Source organism: Plutella xylostella, chromosome 29 (genome assembly GCF_932276165.1).
Source record: "Plutella xylostella chromosome 29, ilPluXylo3.1, whole genome shotgun sequence".
NCBI lineage: Eukaryota > Metazoa > Arthropoda > Insecta > Lepidoptera > Plutellidae > Plutella > Plutella xylostella.
Genome location: NC_064009.1, coordinates 3,966,780 through 3,988,485, shown reverse-complemented (window position 1 = coordinate 3,988,485; position 21,706 = coordinate 3,966,780). Strand labels below are relative to the sequence as shown.

The window sequence follows — 21,706 nt, the reverse complement described above, 5'->3', positions numbered from 1 at the left end:
TTTCCTTGACAGCTGTCAGTTGAGCTTTTGGGTAAGCCGATAGATGGCGTGAAAACGCAGTGTACCAACTGTCAAAAATTACATAGAGAACAAAGAGTACTAAACTCAGAATAAGAACTCACTAGTTGTGATTAAATGTCGGGTGGTAACGCGAGCCATCCTTCCGAGGCTCAGACTGCATGTGGCTTGGGATAGTGCTAAGTATTCTGTGAATAGTTCTACCCGCGCCGTCACGTAGTGTTCTTTTCTCTATGCGCGCCGTTTGAACGGGTGCTGCGTGTGAGAACTGATTTTCTATTTTTATTTATTGTATGATCCTAAATAAGATCCCAAAGAGCTCAACTACAACTCAATTAATACAGGAGAAACACAAGGAAACTGAGAAAACTTGAAAAGAACGGCTGTACGCACAATCGCACTGAACGCTGAAGCAACAGTGACATCGACATCATAGAGAAAATAATACTACAATTCTACCTACCTACGTCACTTTCACATTTCGTTAGCCTCACAGAATAACATATTGTGATCTGAGTGTGTTCTGAGGGTTTGAAAGTTGGTACAACCCCAGACAACGCCATCTATTTCTCCAAAAAGCAACTTTTTTTTTTTAACAAACGCCTCATACAGCTGAGATAAACTTAACACTTCTATATCTAGACCGAAGGTTTCTCTTAGCGGAAAAGACTAATCGAATTGAATTGATACGTACTCATTCTACAATCTAGCTAGACAAATAAAAAGCAAGCCAAACATTGTCCGAGTGAGTTGTGCAAAAGTATATGAAATACTAATAAATTCTTATATGTATTAGTAAGAGTTAGATACCTACGTCTGCAAAACTTACACGAGTATTTTGTTTTTTATACTTCAATCAATAAAGTTTTAATTGACCTTCTTCAGCAAATCAATCCATCTCGCGTTTTAGATTAACAATAGTTAACAATAGCCTATAGGTATCCTATTATGCAATGTGAAAATTGTTTAACGGTATCGCTACATTAGAATGTATGTGCCATCGTTTTTTATGGTAAGTAAGTATTACATTGAATTTTTTGCAAGATAGGTAGGTATGTACTTACCTATATTAACCTATGTTACAAATTTGAAAATAACCCATCAGTTAGAAATGCCTTGAGAAGATTTCATGTATAAAAGAAAAAACTGAATTTGCTACGAGAAACGTAGCACGCCTACGCGGCTACGCCAACGCGTAGCACGCTACGAGTGTGCTATGAATATGAAAAAGTCTGTGCTTTATCGTAAACCCCGTATGTACTTACTACTTACCCTAGTCAGCATTATTGTATGTGTTTGTATAATATGTCTCAGGGGTGTTATACGTTTTACGGATACATATAGATATCTGAATTTGGTCGTAACTCGTAATTACTTTATAGACTTTTGCACGTATTTATACTATATCATTTTTATGGTATACTATTTTAAAATGCACGTGAACATTGAACACTATGATGTATTTTAATGACATCGGTGTTGGAAAGTTAACCTCGTTTTCTATAAACCAAAAACTTAGATAGTATTTAACAGGTGTTTAGCGCTGTCAAACGCCTACAAAATCAGTCAAATTTCATTTTAAACACTTGTTAAACAGTGTTTACAGTTTTTTGTGGTAGCACAGCAAGAATCTAGATTTTTTACTTAACTTACTAGTAACGCTTTGTTAGCTATGTAGATAACATTCTGACCCACTGTTCTGTGAACAAAACAGAATCTCATTTGATTTACGACGGTTTCTTTGTTCTGAAACTCGCTCTTGTGTCGCTTCACTGAAGCCGTAATATACAATATAGTTGAGATAAACTTAACACTCTATATCTAGACTGAAAGTTTCTCTTAGGGGAAAAGACTAATCGAATTGAATTGATACGTACTCATTCTACAATCTAGCTAGACAAATAAAAAGCAAGCCAAACATTGTACGAGTGAGTTGTGCAAAAGTATATGAAATGCTAATAAATTCTTATATGTATTAGTTGGAGCATAGAATAACGAGACTAGCACAGAATGACAATCTCCTTAGAAGAATTGTAACCAGATAGTTTAGTTTTGAATCATCCGTAAGATGTCGTTAGTGGTATAATTTTGTCGAAATCTTAAATTATTGCATAATCCATTTTGAAAGAAGACGTTGCGAGTTTACTTGCTAACGTAGTAGTACTACGTAATGATCACTAGGTGGCAATAGTGAGCGCCACTAGCTCTAACTAGGTACTTCGCGTGACACTCGGGTAGACTCGGATATATATTTGTTCTGATTTTTAGGTATGTTGGGTGCCACGAATGAAATTAAGTCCGAACTCCAAAATAGTATTAACAGTTTAGTATCGTCAAAGTAACACACACAGGAAAGATACAAAGATAGAAGGATTAGAAGGAGTGAAAGAAGAAAGTACACGAACATTTTTTTTGATAAGTTCCACGAAACACAAATAGTCAATAGTCCTTATCACAACGATATACGGTCGATATTCGAGTAACAGCCGAGGGCCTAAACTCCAAACAAATATCGTTATAGCCGCGGAGGTGTTGGCTGGCTGATGCGGCGCGCTATTGAGTAGGTATTTCAGAGTTTTCATTATTTGTGTTTTTGCATGTTGAGCAGGGTGGAATTTTATTAGTGGTCAATCCAGTCAGTACCTATTTATTTTCAGTGGTGGTTCAGTCCTATACCTACCAATTTATTTTAGGATTAAGTATACCAATTCGAGTTTATGTATTTTTTTTTCAATAAAATAATTCTATTTACGACCTATGACTGATCGTATTGAGTGCTGCTGTTTCTAACATTGCTTACTAATTCATTTACAAATGTGGAGTTATCGATTTTCCTCGTAATGTGTAGTAGGTGTTCAGCGAGGTTTAAAGTTATAGGTTAGTGGGAAATACCTACCTTGACAAATATTTTATTTATTTATATTTTGAGTCAAAATAAGTATATTTTCCTGTAAGTAAACATAAAAGGTTGAGATAGAATGTAGCTGTGTACCAAGTGATATATATATACCTATTATATAATGAATGTTCATTATATAATAGGTTCACTGATAAAATTCACTGAGAATTGGGTCCAGCCATAGTCACATTCCACAATACAAGTAAGTGCGCGAAAGAGATGGATGCAGCCATCCAAATCTTGACCATTGTTATCGATAACCTCTTTATTTCAGGTAAGAGCTAAAACAATGAGAAGGGTAAATTACTTTTCACTGTTACTGAGGCCAAACTTTAGCTAGTTATACTATTTTATGAAATAATAATCATTTTAATCAACATATTTCCTAAAGTTAGCTGTTAATCAATCACTTTATATGCAATCAATTAAGAATCGCAAAATCATTTTCTGTCGACTGTACTTTGAGATAAGGAAAAAAACACAAACAAAAATGAACCTTATCAAAATTATGAAATTCGGGGCGAATGTGACAGTTTTGTGGCGTGCTTTGAGTGAGGCCTATGGTCAGCAATGGACGTGCGTTGGCTGTTGATGATGATTGATGATAACTAAATTGTACTTAATTTACCAAAATACATTAAGTAGGTACCTACTCGTTCTATGATACAATATTGACTCTGTGGTGCGAGAGCGGCGACCGCGCACATAATCGAGCAAAGTATACTTACACGAGTTATCTTGACACCTGAAAAATGGTCCTGTCCCTTTCACTCTATTCTATTATCACGCGAGAGTGAAAGAGATGGGTATAGGTAGCAGGTCTCAAGTTGACTAGCGTAGGTACTAGCAAAATAAATATCTTCTTTCAAAATTGACAATGATATAGTACCTAAGTAGGTACAGCATTATTTTGTTTCCATAAGTTTATGAGTGCAATATTTACCAAACTGCATACACGTTAGATGAAGAGAATAATATCTAAGTTTTTCATGCCAATCGATTCCTATACTAGAAATACACGTTCTGTAATTTTTATTTTATTAAATTTTATTAAATTCAAACATTTATATTTTATGCTTAAAATGCCATCTATTGGCCGTTTCCAATATTACGACGACTATCGAATAGATAGATGTCATTGCATTCATCCATAGATAGTGGTGCCATCTAGAAACCGCTTAATGAAACGTATAGCGCCATCTAGAAACCGCTTAAATTTTCAAGCTTTTTTATGGCTACGATTCTGTACTATGACATTGTCATTCTAATGGTTGGAGTTAGGTACCTACGTCTGCAAAACTTACACGAGTATTTTGTTCTCTATACTTCAATCAATAAAGTTTTAATTGAACTTCTTCAGCAGATCAATCCATCTCGCGTTATTCCCGCGTCGACACACTCAGTTGTGTCAACAACAACGGATATATATACTGAAAATAAATAACGATAACGCTGGATCAGTCCAGGGGTCACTCTAAAGGGCGTTGCAAAAAGGGTATACTAAGCAGAAACCATCATGTGCAGCATGTTATATCTAAGCCTGAATCTGAAATCAGAACTTAAAAATTCGGGAAAAAAAAACATTCTCCATAGTAAAAAAGTCACATGACCAACTAATTTTCTATGGAAAATAATTTTTTTTTTTCATGAATTTTGAAATTCTGATTTTATTTTCGGGCTTAGATATACCATGCTGCACATGTTGGTTTCGGCTTAGTATACCCTTTTTACAACACCCTGTATACTGACGAAAAACTAACTTACGTTGTCGTGTAATCCGTGTGCGCTCCGAAACTTTGGTTGTTGTTGTATAGAGTGCCCTCCCAGGCCCAGGCTGCCTCACTCAGACAACGATGATAGAATAATAGGATAGTCGGCGACATTGGATTTGTGACCTAGAAACTAGAAACTTGGCTCAGTTTCCTACTGACCTTAGTTTCACAACCTTACGGCTCGATATCTTAGGCGAAGGATTCTAGTTTGCCCTTGCTCATTTACTTTTTGTTCTCAAATCAAACGTTCTGACGGTTAACGGTTTGAGTACGAGTAAGATTTTATTAATGATGCATATTTCTTCTTTCACTTTTTGCATCATGAAGTCAAATAAATAATCATCACGGGAGTAATACGGAACAGAGCCGGCGACTGCATTATGTATCTACGTCCTAAGTTTCTCTTCTATGTTCCCTTTCTCTTCAATTATCATAAGTAGCAAACCCATCGAAGAGGAAATTAAATTTTATTTTTCTTTTTTAATTCTAAGGTCCCATTATTTGAAGGTTCGTATTCGTTTGCAGATCACGAGCTGTGCAGCGGTGTTCGTAGCAGGCCATCATGGAGCACCCTGCCGAGCCACCGCCATGCCCCCCGCCTCCCCGTGCCGGCCCCGCGCGCCCCCGCGGCGCCCCAGCGCCCGCCCGGGGCAAATGTAAAAATAACCCATTCTAATATTTGCCTCATATTGGTCATTCCCAAATCTAAACTTGGAACTAACAAAAAAGTTTTTTAAAGTACCTAAAAGGTTACTTTGTAGGTACAAGGTTTAAGACGCGAAAAATACGCCGATTTATAAAAATTGTTAATCATTCCAGTGAGTACGAGAAGTGTGATTTAAAATAATGGAACTGTTTATTAATGTTACGGTGATTTCTTCAGTGGTGTAACTGTACAAAGTTGACGATGGTTTAAAAGTTATGTGAGATAAAGTGACGCTCATCTGTAATTAATGACAAAAACAAGGGAAATTAAACGATAGAACCTTCGATATTTAATAATAAATTCCTATTTTATAGCAACGAAAATATGATGATCTTAAAATCCTGATAATATTGAAGTGTCGTGTTAAAGTTCTTAAAGAAAGTTTAGTAATTGCATCGAAAATGAAACTGTGCTATTTCGAATATAATATGACAAACTTTGAATCATGAGTCGCTGTGTAACAAACAATACTTCGAGTTATTCGATTTAATTGTTCAGAAAAACTGAAAGTACAACTTTATATACTTATACTTAACTACAAAACCATAATTTTAGTGTCACCAGATTGCTTATTTAGTTTTTAAGAAAGAAGTCCGAGAGAGTTTGAACGAAATGATTAGGATCTAGGTACCAGTAGCCGGAAGAACTATAGAGGAACTACTTACCTAGAAACCTATTTTACTTTAAGGCACAATGTTAATAGTTGAGATAGCAACTAAATCTTTTGTCAAATACAAACAATATATGAGACGAAGAGAAAGGTTTCTGTGGGATCAGCCGTTGTTGAAATTATGAGAATGAGTACCTATTTATATGTAGGACCACAAAAACTGTTTATGTAGGAATAGTGTTGGCTTGGGGTTTTGATAAACGAGTCGTGTGAGGCCGTTTTGGTAGTCGTAAGAAAATCTGGCTGGTTCAGATTGGAACATGCATGCATTTATACCTTTTAAACTAGCATAGACTTTTATAAATTATTACTAATAAAAAAATAAATGTAATAATGTAGAATCAAATTAATTTAAAGTTTGTTTGAGAATATTTGAGTCTCAGATAGTACCCGTAAGTAAAGGTAGATGACACAAATTTTCAACGTTTTGGCGCACAATTACTAGAACTATTTTTGAAGCACTGTCTGAAGGTTTGGTAAAAGTTAAGGAACGGAAATAAAACGTAACAAAGAATAATTTAACTACAATTTGAACGGATTCAATTAGGTAATTTGTATGATGTTTGTATTTCTTAACGCTTTCCAAGACAGACAGTATTATGTATGACATTGACATAATTTACCTATGTACTTTAGTATGTAAAAGTGACTCTATTTCGGTATTTTATTTTTGCAGTTAGCCTGAAAGTTGATCTACCTCCACGTAGCACTAGCTGTTGCAGAGGCTAACTGACAACTGAGCTTCTGTCCTAAATTATGTAAGAACTTTTACGTTAGTTTATAATAGCAAAATTGCTCAAATTAACACATTCCGATCCTTAAGATGAAGCCATGTAGAAACCAATCAACTTGAGGTTGCTAGCTATTTTCGCTCATTCTTAACCTTTCTATACTGCTGGGCCAAGTTGATTTATTCATCAGCCTCCTTGCACAAACATGTTTTCAGTTTCAGTCGACGTTGACCCAGAAACTTGATGACAAAAGATTCTAACTTTTAAAATTCCTACTCCAAGACATGTATTTATAAAGGAAATAATATGAACATTGCAAAGTTAATTACGCCATCTAAATGTAAACCTATGTTGTAACTAATTTATTTTTGTGAAAACTTCATATAGTTAAGCATTAGTCGTTGTATGAGGATCTACTTAAACGTTTATTATAGGTACCTACTCGTATCGGTAATGAAATGAACTTGGTCTGGCAGTACTATATATTCTCTAGGGTAACAGTTGTGACTTTTTGCATATCTTGTCCTTTTCTCATTGCTAGGGCTTAGCCTTATTAGGGATTGTGATCTAGATGCCTTGATAGGGTGGCATTACTTAGATTATAGAATAACTAGATTAAAAACCAAATTCTAAAATTAATAAATAATATTTAAGGTAAGCCGCCAGCGCCACTGTAGCTTTGTTACGATTAATTTTATTGACAATCAAGACTAATTATTAATTTGTAAATTAAGAAATACTGTTCGGTCAAACAAAGTTTCATTTATAATTTGGGTATGTTTTTCATTAATATTATACCTTATTCTCGCACATTTTCAAGATATCTTGTTTGATAAAGCAAAATAATGAAATGCAATGTACCTACCTAATTGCATGTCTAGAATTGTCTAGTGATTGTATCTAAAGAATATAGATTATGTAAAATCAGGTGCACTTCCATGATATCAATATAAATAAATCCATCAAAACAGACAATATTTTAATAGATAGTATATTAAAATAAGCACTATTTTTGTCATGTTTAATCAATATTTTTGGTATAAAAATTAACATCGTTAAACATTAAATTATATAAAGAAAAATATTAAAAAGCACATCACTTATAAAATCTATTGCAATGTGAAGTTAAATGTTTTAAGATAAATATTTTTACACGTTGCGCACGTACCTATTCTGTTAAATTTTGACATCACTTTATTGAAAGATGAGGAAGGTTTTGAATATAAAGATAGCTACATGTCCGCAGCAAAAATACAGCAGCGATTAATGTAGTGCGAATTTATGAGAAGCAATATTATACCTATTATTATGCCTGTGCTGAAAGCTGACATGTTGTACCTACGATACGCCAGAGTGAGGTTAATTATTACATATTGTGAATACTTTAATATAAAACCGTATTATTACACTGCTATGTCTTTTATTTCGAAACCCAAGCGATCCCAAATAAATATAAAAAGGGAGTCACTGTAAGTGTAAAGCCTTGTACGCACTAGGCTAGTAAAGTAGTAAGTAATTCAGTTTGTAAACTGTCTCGCCACTTTACTCGGTAGTTGTAATCAGGGTATCAGGTTCAGGGTATACCGGCTAAGCCGCTAGTGAAGATAATATTTTAACCAAAAAAATAATAAACCAAATCAGTACTTACATTTTAAGTAATCAAACAACATATTAGTACCAGATATTATATTATTTACCTAAAACTCATTAAAACATTTTAATTAATGCAATATTTATTTATCTTAAACATAAATCTTTGGTAGGTAGGTACTTATCATTTTGAACAATTACGGAGAATGAGTTTGCCATTTCTTTTTATTACATATAAAAATAATTTGATTTAAAATTGGTACACGTCCGTGATCAACAGAAGAATTATGAATCTATTCTAATAATTTATATTACTTATTAATCTTATTATCAATTTTCTGTACCTAGTCGCGCGATGCTTAGGCAAAATAGCCACTTAACTCATAGATAAATAGGTAATATTAATTGACTATTAACAAATGAATGTAAAAATAATTATGTAGGTATTTAGTTTAGGTACTATAAAAAGTAAATCATATTCCTAAAAATCTAATTTGAAATAAATGCTTTATACTTATTACAAATTATATAGTATCGTTATCTCATCGATAATTAGTCAATATTAGCCAATATAGGTAATACCTAGGTAAATATTTACCGGATAAAAACATTTTAGAGAAACCTCATAAAGACATACCCCTGTATGTATTCATAGAACTTACGTAGGGTTTGTAGGAAAGTGAATTATGAATATCAATTTGTGTGTGCCAGAAAGTCGAATTCTTGTGTGTCGCTATGACTGAAACGTAAACCTTCTACAAACCCTATGTAAGTTCAATAAATACAGGGGACAGTCTTCTGAGGCTGTATTTTCCTTTAATTAATATGTGCTTGCTTACTCACATAGGTAGGTAACTAAGTAAGTATACTTATACAAGATATTGAAAATTTTACGGGCTGCAGTTTTTAAATTTAGAGATGCCCTATTTTTTATTCTTTAACGATAAAACAAAGTAGGTAGGTAGCGTGTTTTGAAACTATACAAGGCCAGAACGCACCCATAGTGTACTAGCACTGTATAATTTCAAGTGAAAAAAATATATATTTTACTTGAAAATATACACGATTTGTGCGTACTAATCGCGTATACTTTCAAGTTGGCATTTACTGAATTGTTCTTGAAAATATACATTGCTATTACGCACATTGCTTGATTGGCATACTTGTCGCATATAATTTAAACCTACATGCTGATTCTGATTTACTTAACTATTTCGGTAAATTTACATGACTACAATTTACTTGTTCTGCCTGTCATACCTATAGAATGTTAATAAATAAAGATGAACAAGCTCAAATTTGATTGATAAATTGATTTTTATAGCATCATATCATACTTGCAAGTAAGAATACTAATATCTTATTATTTATATAAATTAAAAGTAATACCTATACTACACTCACGAGCAATGAAAAAGTTCCAGTGACGATAGCTCCTGAACGGAAAGACCAGCTTAATGACGCCGTCGGCAATATTAAAGTACATTTAACAGTGCATCAAAATATTATTATAAACAACTAAAAATGGAAATTTTGATCAATTTCTAAATTAAACGTTTTAAAATCATGTCATTTGGTGTTGACTTTTTGTTACTTGGACTTATTCATTGCTCGTGAGTGTAGTAGGTATTACCCTATAGACCTATTACAGACATATTTTTCATCAAGTTTTGAATTCACCGTAATTGTCTTTTATGAATTGTTCTACACCTCTGATCCTCACCTCACTCTGAGATCATTATACTATTTAGGTACAACAGTTCTACAGTTTAATTTAAATCAATTCACTTTTAACTGCACCATGTTAACAAAAAACACTTTGCGAAAACAATGGCAAGTGCGGAATGATGATGCAATGTTTAGAAAGCAATAGACTTATTACTATTTCGCATGAAAGAAAGAGAGAGCAACAATTCAAAAGGGCTACCTGGTAACTAATCACGTATAGTTTCAAGTGCTCGCATTGCCACTTGGCACTTGAAAATATACACGATTAGTACGCAGTGGTAACTGCTGCAGTATATTTTCAAGCCATAATTTTGGCCCAACTGACTTGAAAATATACGCGATTAGTGCGTAATGGCCTTGTATACTTTCAAGTAAATCATGGCATTATTTTAATTTGAAAATATACGCGAGCAGTCCCAACCTCTGCGTTCTGGCCTTGTATAGTTTCAAAACACGCAGGTAGGTAACTGACCCAATGAAAAAGTAAACACTAAAATTAATATAAGGTGAGATGTAACATATAGGTACCATACATAGATAACCATTAACAAAATCTACAACTATTTACACATTTAAGAAGAGATTTTAAAACATAGAGACTAGAGATTTTATACATTGAAATCTGTAGGTGTGTTATTTAACTAGTTTTATTAACTTACTGTGTCTTTGGTAACATTTTTGGTAGTACTTAAATTTCGTAGCAAATCAAGCCAATTAAAACCATAAATTATATGTATTAATATATTTAAAGCCTACATTACACCGGGAAATTAACGCGACGTGTAATCTAGTCTTTATTAAAACTTATTATAGGTATGTATGTAATGTATTTGTATACTATACTCATAAATCAACTACAGTAGCTACACTATTCAATATAATATACATAAGATTAAAATATGAATCTTCAAAAATATATACTTTGCACAATTAATAATTAATCCTATGTTTTGTTATGTGTGCCAATTTCATAGCTAGTAGGCGTTACGAAAGCTAGTCCAAAATAACGTGCATAAAAGCTACTTATTGTTTTGTGGATGGCAAGAGGTTCCTGATTAAAATAAGTAATAATACACATAAATTATCACCTGATCTAATGCATCGATTAAAATCATTTAAAACATAATATTGCATGCGGATAAGTAACGTTTCTACCTAAATATTGTAAATATTTGGCAGGCGTTTGATTTTAGCAATTAGTTAACTAGGTAGGTAGTTGATGAGTAAGATTGTAAGAAAGTTAAGTGCCGCTTACTTAATTTACTAGAATGTAGGTATAGGTCATATCAATTTATTTAGTTATTTTAATTCGTTCACATTATGGATTCACTTTTATAAACCTTCTGGTTTTATGGAATCGTATCAATCGGTAGAAAATCGCCTGTCTTTTGCCATTTTCTAACTGGACTGGACGGCGAAGCATTTTAAGTAGGTATACCTATTAAATTTTCTATACCAGTTAAATAATTAGGTCATTCCTGAAATTCATATTATCTCAATATACCTACCAATTACCTGCAGATGCCGTACCTCGTTATCTGGCAGTGAATAGAGTCATGAATAATGATACCTACTATGTATGTACAGGCATCTAGGTATGTGCTTTGTGTTCAAAGTATTATGTACCTAAAAGAAAAATCAAGCAGGCATTTCCATATCATTTGCTTTTTAAATAGCAAGCTTATTTACAAGACATTCATCATTCCTAACGAAGTTAATGTTTATACCAACATAAATATACATAAAGATAATCTTAACTAAGTATACAATAATATTTTTTTTATTATTACATAGGTACAAAGGTCATTGAAATCGTTAGCCAAGGTCGTCGGAGTAAGTTTTTATAACAATTTCTTATGGGCAGATTATCTAAACGAAGCATACTTTCAGCAATTACGTTCTTGATGCTAGATCTTTTGTAAATCCCCCCAATACATTTCATTTTAAATTCATCCCATTCATTCTTGTAATCAACTTTCTATCTATTGATTTTTATTACCTAGATATGTTCGATAATCTAATGTTCACAAGGAACAAGCTCAGCTCTTGTTTTTAGAAGTCGATGTCACAAGAGTTCTAAGTAGGTAGTTAGTAATCATGGTATGAACCTAGGTAGGTACTTAAACTTAATTTGACTACTGTCGCCACAGTATAATTTTAATTGTATTGTTGTCCAGATTGTAGGGTGGACTTTTGGAAAATTATTTAGGTAAGTATATAAGACACAGATTTTTTGCTTTCGAGTAGGTATAAGTATGTCTCATAGTGTTCGACTAACAGATCAGTCAACATGTTGTTCAGTATTACGAGTACATTGGCCTGCTACATTAGTTGGTTACTTTTGTAGCAGAAGACTGGTTGCTTTCCGTGATCAGACGCAGTTTCCAATGTGTAAAATACCACTTATGCCTGCATGTATTAATTAAGATAAATACTAGTAGGCCTAGTAGGTATGAGTTACTGCTTTAATCAGCATAGTTTTATTTAATATTTTCATGAAAGTTGGCAAAGAGTAGGTAGAGTTCAATTCAAATCCAGCCTTACCGTAATCCTGTTTATAGATACAATTATTATAATGGCGTACATTTCCCACCTGTTGTTTTGTTAAACTTCTATGCTCCTAGGTAACAATTCAGGGAATACGAAAGTCGTTGCGTAACATCCTTCGCTCATTGGAACTCGTCATCTGAGCTGAGAAGCGTGATTTTCTCCTGGTTGGCATGTGAGTGTGATATGGTGGAGACGCGGGGGGGCGGGGGGCGCGGCGCTAGTGCTGCCCCCTCGCTTTCCGGTTTGCCGCATCCGTTTCCGGCGCCGCCGCGCATCACTGGAGGGAGAATGTCTATGGTTAGTTTTTGTTTTTAATTTTGAATCTATAAGCGGGTGCTGTTTGTTTGGTGTTGCAGTTACTTATACGTTTACTCTTCATTTATTTGAGCACAAAGTGTGATATTTAAGACTTATTTATAAGCAAATTTCCTCTTTGGGCGCTGTCCTTCATAACTAAATAGGTATTGAAGGTCTATAATATTTATGTTCACATAACTATAATAGATAAGTAACCGCAACATCAAGTAAAAAATAAGTTCCCTCCACCTTTCTCTAAAAGATATTGAATAAATCAAACAACTATTTGTGACTGTGTGGTGGCTACGGTTTCTGCTGTGTTATGCAACGTATAGTGATGCGTGTAGTGTAGAGATAAACTGAACAGTATAAAATATTAATACTGATGAGTAATCGTAACGCTTTTGTGCCATTTCGTAAATTTTTCACAATGGCAAATATGGGCCCGAACCTCTCAGTAATCAGTGAATTACTACAAAATAAAGTGTACCTATGCTACCTCTCTTTTACGCACAAATCATGATTGGAAATCTTATAATCTACTTAATAAACAACATGCTTAACATCCATATCAAAACATGCACAAGCAAAAATATTATAAAAAAGCAGAATATAAATGAAACTCACCTTTTATAGAGCTTTGTCTTATCTAGTCTAAATAAAAAAGATGGAAGAAACAAAACAAAAATGTTTACTGTAAAATTATTTATTTATTGATTTATGAGTGAAAGGCTAGTACAAACCGGCTTTAAAGTTAAAGTACTGATGTGATTTCGGCTGATCTTATATTTAACTAATATTATTTAGGTATATGTTAATAAACTAAAATATTTTTAAAGAAATCTCTTTAAAAAATTACCGATAATGTATAACGTTAACAAGATACCCATATAGACTTGAAGGCTTAGATAAAGTTAGGTTCTCAGTTATTTAACACTAAAAAGAAATTCTTTTTAGTCCTTTACTGAACGCAAGTATTAACAAAGCTTTGTTATATTGAAAGTGTACGATCAAGAGTGGAAAGAAAGAAATGCCATTCTTTGGTCTATGGGCAATAAAATACTTTTCTGCAAAAACCAAAAAGGCAGTGTTAGTCAAAATCAAAACTTTCGACACTTATTTACAAAGTATAACCAATTTAAACCCGAATAAAAAAGAGCTTAAACATTAGCAAGAAAGTTAATTCTCTATTTGAAATAAAGTAATCATCTAGCATTCTATTTCTTGGATTAAATCCGCTAACTACTAGAACTGAAATAACAAATACAAAATAATAAGAAAAAAAATGATAAATCACAGAAAACTAAAACATTTACACATACAAAATGCTTACAAAACATCGATACTTGAGGCATAAGTACAAACTTTAATACTAACTATATTTATGGCAATGAGTAGTCCGATACTGTTTATCTCATAATTTAAGTTTTTTTTTGCCACTTTGGATTTAAAATAATATAAGAAAATTCGTTGATAGAGCGGTGGCAGAGACCGTTATCTAAATGCAATATATACGTTTGCTTTACGACTAGCAAAATTTTAGTGCGAGTGGTAAACAAATAATTTTGGGTTAAGTATAACAAATATGCAGCGTTTTTTTTACCTAAATGTTATTATGGATATCGGACTAACCAAATACCTATGTAAATACAAGAATTAATTATAACTTATTGATAAACGAATGAATCTAGCCGAGCACCGAATATTTTTATGAAGAAATCGCATATAAAAACTGAAATTTTGCGGCAAAAACGCCATTTTACTTCTAGTTATACACTTTATAAATTCAATATGATGCGTAAAATAATGTAGCAACATTGGGCGTTTAAATATGAAGATATATTTTTAGGTGTTGTCAGCATTATTTTATTGAAACTCTCTTTGAAATCAAAACTAGAAAAAAAACAAAATGTATGATGTAGATGAATATGAAATCTCGGTTAATATTAGTCAAGTTTCCATGCTCGGGCATCGTGAATGTATAATTATGTTTGATGTAATAATTAATCGTTTCTATGTAACAGACATCGGCATATCACTTCATGCAGGTATGGCAGAGCTTATAGTTTCTCATAAGGCAGTTGAGAAGTGACATCTGAAAGGAAATCGAAATCAAAATAAGAGGGGACATTTTTAACAGAGTGGGGAAAATAAAGGCTTGGAACCTAATTATGTCTCTTTCGCTCACATGCGAGATATTATTCTAATTAGTAAAAATTGATCTAATTTCTTAAATTACATCTAAGAATGGTAATGAATGTGATTACTGATTACGAACAACATAACGAATGGACTTTGCTGCTTCATTTTAAACGCACAGATGGTTTAATTCAATCTCTATGCTACCAGTCTTCTTTCAGGTCAAACTCCTTTCGAATTTTCTTTTTTTTAAATTTCTCTTTTGTGACCAGCCAGCGTCAAGCGCAACAAAGTCCACCGTTCTCAGAACAAGTACTCTTGCAAATCAAATGTAAGACGCGTTGCTATGCGCATGCGATGACGTCACTCGCTACGTCACTCACCCGAGCTGTACTGCGTGTACTGCTGGTACTGCGGGTGGAAGTTGTGGAACGCGTCCGTCATTATGTCCTTGGGGTTCATTGTCTCCTGGAAATGTTAAAATGATTGCTTTTAGTAAAAAAATCATGATCATGTTCTGGTTCTAATCCAGGATTGGACTTGACACCAAAATGAAGGTGGACCATTCTGACCGCATGTTGTCCAAGAAGTTTTAGATCCCTGGGTCGAAGGATCCTCAAAAATTGCCTGGGATGTGCCCTGTGCCTCTCCTTTTGAATGATGGAATAGAACAGAATATCTACACACAGAACACACTTGGGATACTTATACACACCTTCAACTTTCTAATACAGTTTATTGCTATTTGAATGAGACGTCCTCTATTAAATCGGTCGGTCAACCCCCAGTAGCAAATATATTACTCTCTGCAGTTCGACACGACCTTAAGATAGGTACTAATATGTAGCATGTAGAGTCAGGATGGGGAAGGCTGAATGTGACGCTCCTTGGGAGAGGCCTATATCCAGCAGTGAGCGGAAATGACTATAAATCTATAATTATTACAATTACCTTCAAACTGCTAGATATAGACTGCATGGTCACAGAACGATGGGGATCACGATGCGCATGCGCATACACCGAGGCGGGGAAGGCGTATCTCAACGCCACGGCCGCGGCCAACATCTCGATGCAGATGAGGAAGTTCTGGTAGCCGGCCGAGACGAAGAATATGTAATCGATACATACCTATAGATGCTACCTCTTGGTATTGACCTTTAACTGTCACAGACGGAGCCAGTTTTTCGTAGTTGATGTAATAAACAGCGAAAATAAGACCATTATAATTACCTTCGTATCATGCTACAATGCTCCACCGAATACTGAAGAAGACTTCATGACGGCTAACGATATGGCTCAAACAAGGGGGTATTTTGATATTTAAATGAAGAAGAATTACCTTCAAGCTGCTAGATATAGACTGCATGGTCACAGAACGATGGGGGTCACGATGCGCGTGCGCATACACCGAGGCGGGGAAGGCGTATCTCAGCGCCACGGCCGCGGCCAACATCTCGATGCAGATGAGGAAGTTCTGGTAGCCGGCCGAGACGGTACCCGCGGTGGTGGGCACGCCGTGCGCGTCGATGATGGGCGAGATCACTTCGGCCTTCTCGAGGATGGCCAACGCTACACCTGGTGGGGAGAAAAGGAGGTTTTAAACGTGTGATATTTCTGGATGGGAGGATATTGATTGGAAGTTAGTTGTGATATTTTAAATTGCTCTACAATAGTGGTGGCTTGAGTCAATTTTTTTTGGACGTACAAGTAAACGGTATCAATCGGTTTCTTTTAACATTAGTATTCTCTTAATTTCTATTCAGAAAATATTGATTTGTTCTTCTTTGTGTTTAACATAAGAAGAGAACATCAAAACATTCATTATCGACGTTCGAAGGTTTTGATTAAACGCTAATGCAAGCCAAGAGCAATGTTTAATCGTAGCGCGGAAACTCCACCGCACGCGATAGTTTGCCCTATGCACCTTTACGCTCTTTAGGATCACAACTCACCTTGCCAGAACGACAAGAAGATGACCGACTTCACAGTGAAGACCTTGAGCACCGGGTCGAAGGGCTTGAGCATCTCGCGAGTGGCTCCCAGGAACAGGAACAGTCCGTACAGAGCCAGCGACACGGAGAAGTTGTAGACGATCGTGATGTAGAGATAATACCACCGTCTACATATAGCAGCGCTGCCTATGTGTCTAATATGAGATTGCTGTGGATGGTGGTAGCGGTAGTAAGGTAACCGCAGTCACCTTTCTAACGTATCATATACCTTATGATTGGTTAAATGTGCAATTGAACTTAAATTACACCAATCGCGACGGATGCGTCGACTTTAGGCTTGGGAGCGGTCGGTTTTTTTCCCATTTGGCACACTTCCACGTAAAGTAGCTGTGAAACTCACCTTGCCAGAACGACAAGAAGATGACCGACTTCACAGTGAAGAACTTGAGCACCGGGTCGAAGGGCTTGAGCATCTCTCTGGTGGCTCCCAGGAACAGGAACAGTCCGTACAGAGCCAGCGACACGGAGAAGTTGTAGACGATCGTTATGTAGAGATAGCCGCCGTTGGGGCTCCAGTCGCCGTCGTGGTAGTGACCAGCCGACTGCGGGAGGGAATAATTATATTTATTATTATTCTTTATAATCTAAGATAACTAAGATATTAATACAATGTAATGATTTGTGAATATTTGTGTATAATTTAATTCTTACAAAAATGCTTGACGTGTGGTTTTGCAGCTAAGGGCAAGGAAATCGCGACGATACGATCGTCGTGCCACGCACGACATTCCACAACTCTCATAGAAGGCGATATTATCCCGATGTAGAAATGTCTAAGTTGGAATCGTTACCTCAAACCCACATATTTCTTCATGTGTATTACATTGTTTAATAACTAGAACATTCGCTACTATCAGCAATCATCAATATACCTAATGAGTCCATTATCATTAATAGCAATAAAAACATTTGTATGTAAAACCAGTAGTTGAACAGCGTTCGATATTGTATTCAATAGTTCATTAACGTTCATAATTGATATGATAATATAATTTGATAAAAACAAAACACAAACACAGGCGATATTATTGTATCAGATATTCACATTCACAATACCATTTTATAATGTAATATAGAAACTAGAACATACAGCATAAATGGTTACATCCTTTAGCCACTTACAGTCAATGTTACCCAGCCATAAATATAATGTATTGACGTGTATGGACATACATAGGCAATATCGTTATCTAAGATAACGGTGTTAGTCATTGCACTATTGTCAGTATATGGCATGAACATAATTTGTGCAAGATTTCTTGTGGCTTCAGTGGTTTCACTAAGTACCTATATGAATATTATAGTTACAGTGTTATGAAATATTGTGTAATAAACCGTAAACTAACGTCGTAAAAACGCAGTTATGCAGAGTTAGGGGCTGTTTCACGGCTTATAGCGTGCATTACCGCTAGTCTGTTCTCGCTAGCTAACGTCTTCTACCCATATTACATAGGTGTAGTTCCATAATACATAATATCTTACTGATTTATACAAGGTACACTCACAGGTATAAGCGAGTAATATTATAACTTAAGCTGTATTTGCATCAGTTTGACAAAGAAAAACTTACTCCTGTATTAAAATTACTTTTAAAAAAGTGTTTGTAGCTTCACGTTGAATAAAATATACTTATTTGCACTTGGATAAATAACGCACGCTCAAATAAGTTTTCAACTGTACAACAAATTTATTCTGCAAGTGATGAAACTATAGCCCACATAGCGAGTTTATATTTAACTGCACCAGATTAAAGATATAAAAGTACAGCCATAAAGTTTGTGTTTACATCAGGGTAAACAGTATGCCTGATCCAACAGGATATAACGACCTACGACATCACATTAATAAAATTATAAGTTTAATTTTGTACCTGTTTTTTCTACAGCTAAGAAAAACGAGAACGAATAATCTAATCAAGTGTTATGTGCAAATTCTTGAAACACGGTTAATGGCCTATTGTTGTTTGATAGTAATCTTAGTACATTCATATTAACTGTATTTTTGTGATATACTTCGAAATAACCTTAGCGAGGTCATACGCAAGGTAAACTAGGCATCAATATTATGGCAATATGAAGTAGAAAGTAAAATCTTTAAAGCTAGTTCTTCACATCACCTTCGCAACATTTGAAGGTAGCCGTCGGTCCTCATTCAATGACATAACGTGTTATGTATGAGTCGCCAGGCTGGTTTTTACTTATGCAGATTTTGAAACGTAAATATAGGAAAATAACTTTTTAGCCAGTACAATCCATATACTGAGTCACGCATATTATATGTCGGCTCACTATGGACTAAAATGTATATTCCAACATGACGGGAAAAAGTTTAACGTGTTTTACTTGATTCCATTCCCATGTTCTACAAGTCAGATTTAAATAATGATGTTGAGCGGGTCCTACGCCCTGTTTCCGCGGTGGCTTAGACAACATGACTTCTCAATATGACCGAACTGTGTATGACACAGATCATCACGTCATCATCCTCACTTTGAAGTTTCCCATTAGAACGTTTTATGTCAGCGTAGGGGTAACTGAAACCTTAACGCGACTTAAATGATGATAAAAAAACGCAGACGGATAACATGGAACAGCACTGCTGCTAAGCCTACTTATACACTCAGAGAAAGCGACGGTACATAACTTACTCACAGCCTAACTCACATTCGCTCTAACCTAAAATCAAACAAACATCAGTACCAACACATACCTGCAAGAAGATGATAACAAACGCGCAAACAGGCTTAATAAAGCAGAACTGGAGCGTGGCCTGCTTGCAGAAGCGCAGGAAGCCGATGGTGTAGGTGGCGCCGGCGAGGCAGCAGGTCCCGTTGACGCAGGAGGCGCGCACCGGCCGCCCGCGCAGCTCCGACATGATGTTGCCCTCCCCGCCGAGGTACTCGTAGCAGAGGGACAGGAAGCTGTAGATCACGAAGGCTGGGGGGCGAAAGAGATGGTTGTTATAAATGTAAATCATGAGAATGAGTATGAGAATTATCGGAAAATTTATCGTGCGGGGAAAGAGACGGTGGATGCGGACCTACATTAGATCTGAATCATGAGAATAAAGCAGATGTTGTGTTGCTTTCAAAATTAGTTAGTAGTTTATTTATTAAATATGGAACACCAGCAGTTTACACAACACACACTGATAACTTATTCATCAATACAAATTTCGTTGCGAAAACCATTTATAGGCGTAGGTACACGTCATTATCAAAAAATCTAGAAAGAAATTAGTTATAGCATAGGGACTGAAAACTCTACACATTATTAAAATTTATAGATCTGTCATCCCTTGATGAATTGGTTTTTTTCTTGTGTTCATTCATATCCTATTCGGTTACGTCTGTTTTTAGGCAATAATAGGTTTATCTATACGAATACATTGTTGAATTATTAATTCATTGTTGAGCAATACACAAAGGAACTCGCTTTCAGAACTCAATGTAACAATTGGCAAATAAAATTTTAAGGAAATATGTATGTATTTCATTCACAAACACTGTTGAAACTACATTGTGATGAGATTTATCATGCCAGCTTAGCCCTTGTTTATGTATGACACAAATTATACTTTCATTTGTTTTCACACATCTTCGTAACGTGTAAACAAAAGAAAATTAAACGCGCTCCTATTTACGGAAAGAGATTCGAACTCATTTCAGTAAAACCCTCGTCAAAACAACGTTTATATTCAGGCCATAAAGATAACAGGCAAGCATGTGCTATGCTAAGTGTGTCTATCTACTGTATCGATTAGAATAGAAGCGTATAACTCTACATAGGTATAGACGCGTTTACGTGTGGCGTGTATTATCGAGATAATTGAGTTTTTAGCATAAACTGCGAGCTGGTGAAACGGCACGCCGGCTTGTTATCGCAACTTCTGCCGATAACCGACCCACTGCCTCACTCTATCGAACAGCTACCAGCGTTTGATAACTTATGTTTCAATTTAGAAACTGTAACGGTTGTTGAAAGGCACGATTATAGCATAGTTTTGTCACAGTAAAAAAAATTAGTAACTACGTAAGTTTTGTGCAAATCTGTAAAACTGAAAACCATGTAATGCTGCAGGTATTAGTATGTGATTACATGGTTTTCAGTATGAATCATATTCGGACTAATTGGCATGAAAATGTAATTGATTAGATACATCATATATTATGTATCTAATCAATTACATAAATGTACATAAAACTGTTTTATTTATTTATTTTTATTTATTTATTAAGGTTTATTCACAGATAGTGTATCAGGTACATTCACACATACTTTTAAATAATAGGGCTAAATACACTACCTACTTAAGAATAAACACAGCATGCCTAATAATAAAGGTGCTTAGTGACTACTACTTAAGTTATTAACAAATGAAGTTAGTTGGTACATATAAAAAGTTTAATTAAAAATACTGTTTCGTATATTAGTTATTGTGGTTGCGAAAATATCTATAGATCCACTATGATGATTAAGTAGCTTGCATAAGCGTGGAATTGCCGAGTTGGCCCCAAGAACTGTCTTCCTTAAGGGAGGGTAGAGTGGCGTGACGGGCCTACGAGGAATTGTACGAGGTATTCTGAAGTTGAATT

The 21,706-nt window shown here is 35.0% G+C and overlaps 2 protein-coding genes across 9 annotated transcripts in view; one reads left to right on the top strand and one right to left on the bottom strand.

Annotated features, from left to right (window-relative positions):
- The window catches only part of LOC105390716 (dual specificity protein phosphatase 22), a 70,452-nt gene extending 62,248 nt beyond the window's left edge, over positions 1 to 8,204 (top strand). For all 3 annotated transcript variants that reach the window (XM_048631515.1, XM_038116687.2, XM_048631516.1), the window contains one exon: positions 5,215 to 8,204. Coding sequence is in view for 1 of the 3 variants with exons in the window: in XM_038116687.2 (XP_037972615.1) it covers positions 5,215 to 5,242 (28 nt within the window). In the remaining 2 variants the exon portion in view is untranslated. The remainder of the gene's footprint in view (positions 1 to 5,214) is intronic.
- Positions 8,205 to 12,606: 4,402 nt separating this feature from the next.
- The window catches only part of LOC105393802 (transmembrane protein 184B), a 30,010-nt gene continuing 20,910 nt past the window's right edge, over positions 12,607 to 21,706 (bottom strand). The window contains exons 4-10 of one of the 6 annotated variants that reach the window (XM_048631511.1): positions 19,822 to 20,048; positions 17,601 to 17,654; positions 17,053 to 17,200; positions 16,554 to 16,675; positions 16,052 to 16,165; positions 15,484 to 15,568; positions 12,607 to 12,941 (exon numbers count right to left, since the gene is read on the bottom strand). In XM_048631511.1, coding sequence (XP_048487468.1) covers positions 12,784 to 12,941; positions 15,484 to 15,568; positions 16,052 to 16,165; positions 16,554 to 16,675; positions 17,053 to 17,200; positions 17,601 to 17,654; positions 19,822 to 20,048 — 908 coding nt within the window. In that variant the 3' untranslated portion in view covers positions 12,607 to 12,783. Of the gene's footprint in view, positions 12,942 to 13,653; positions 15,057 to 15,483; positions 15,569 to 16,051; positions 16,166 to 16,439; positions 16,676 to 17,052; positions 17,201 to 17,452; positions 17,655 to 19,821; positions 20,049 to 21,706 lie in introns of those variants that run through there. The other 5 variants (XM_048631512.1, XM_048631510.1, XM_048631514.1 and 2 more) reach the window with 5 other exon arrangements.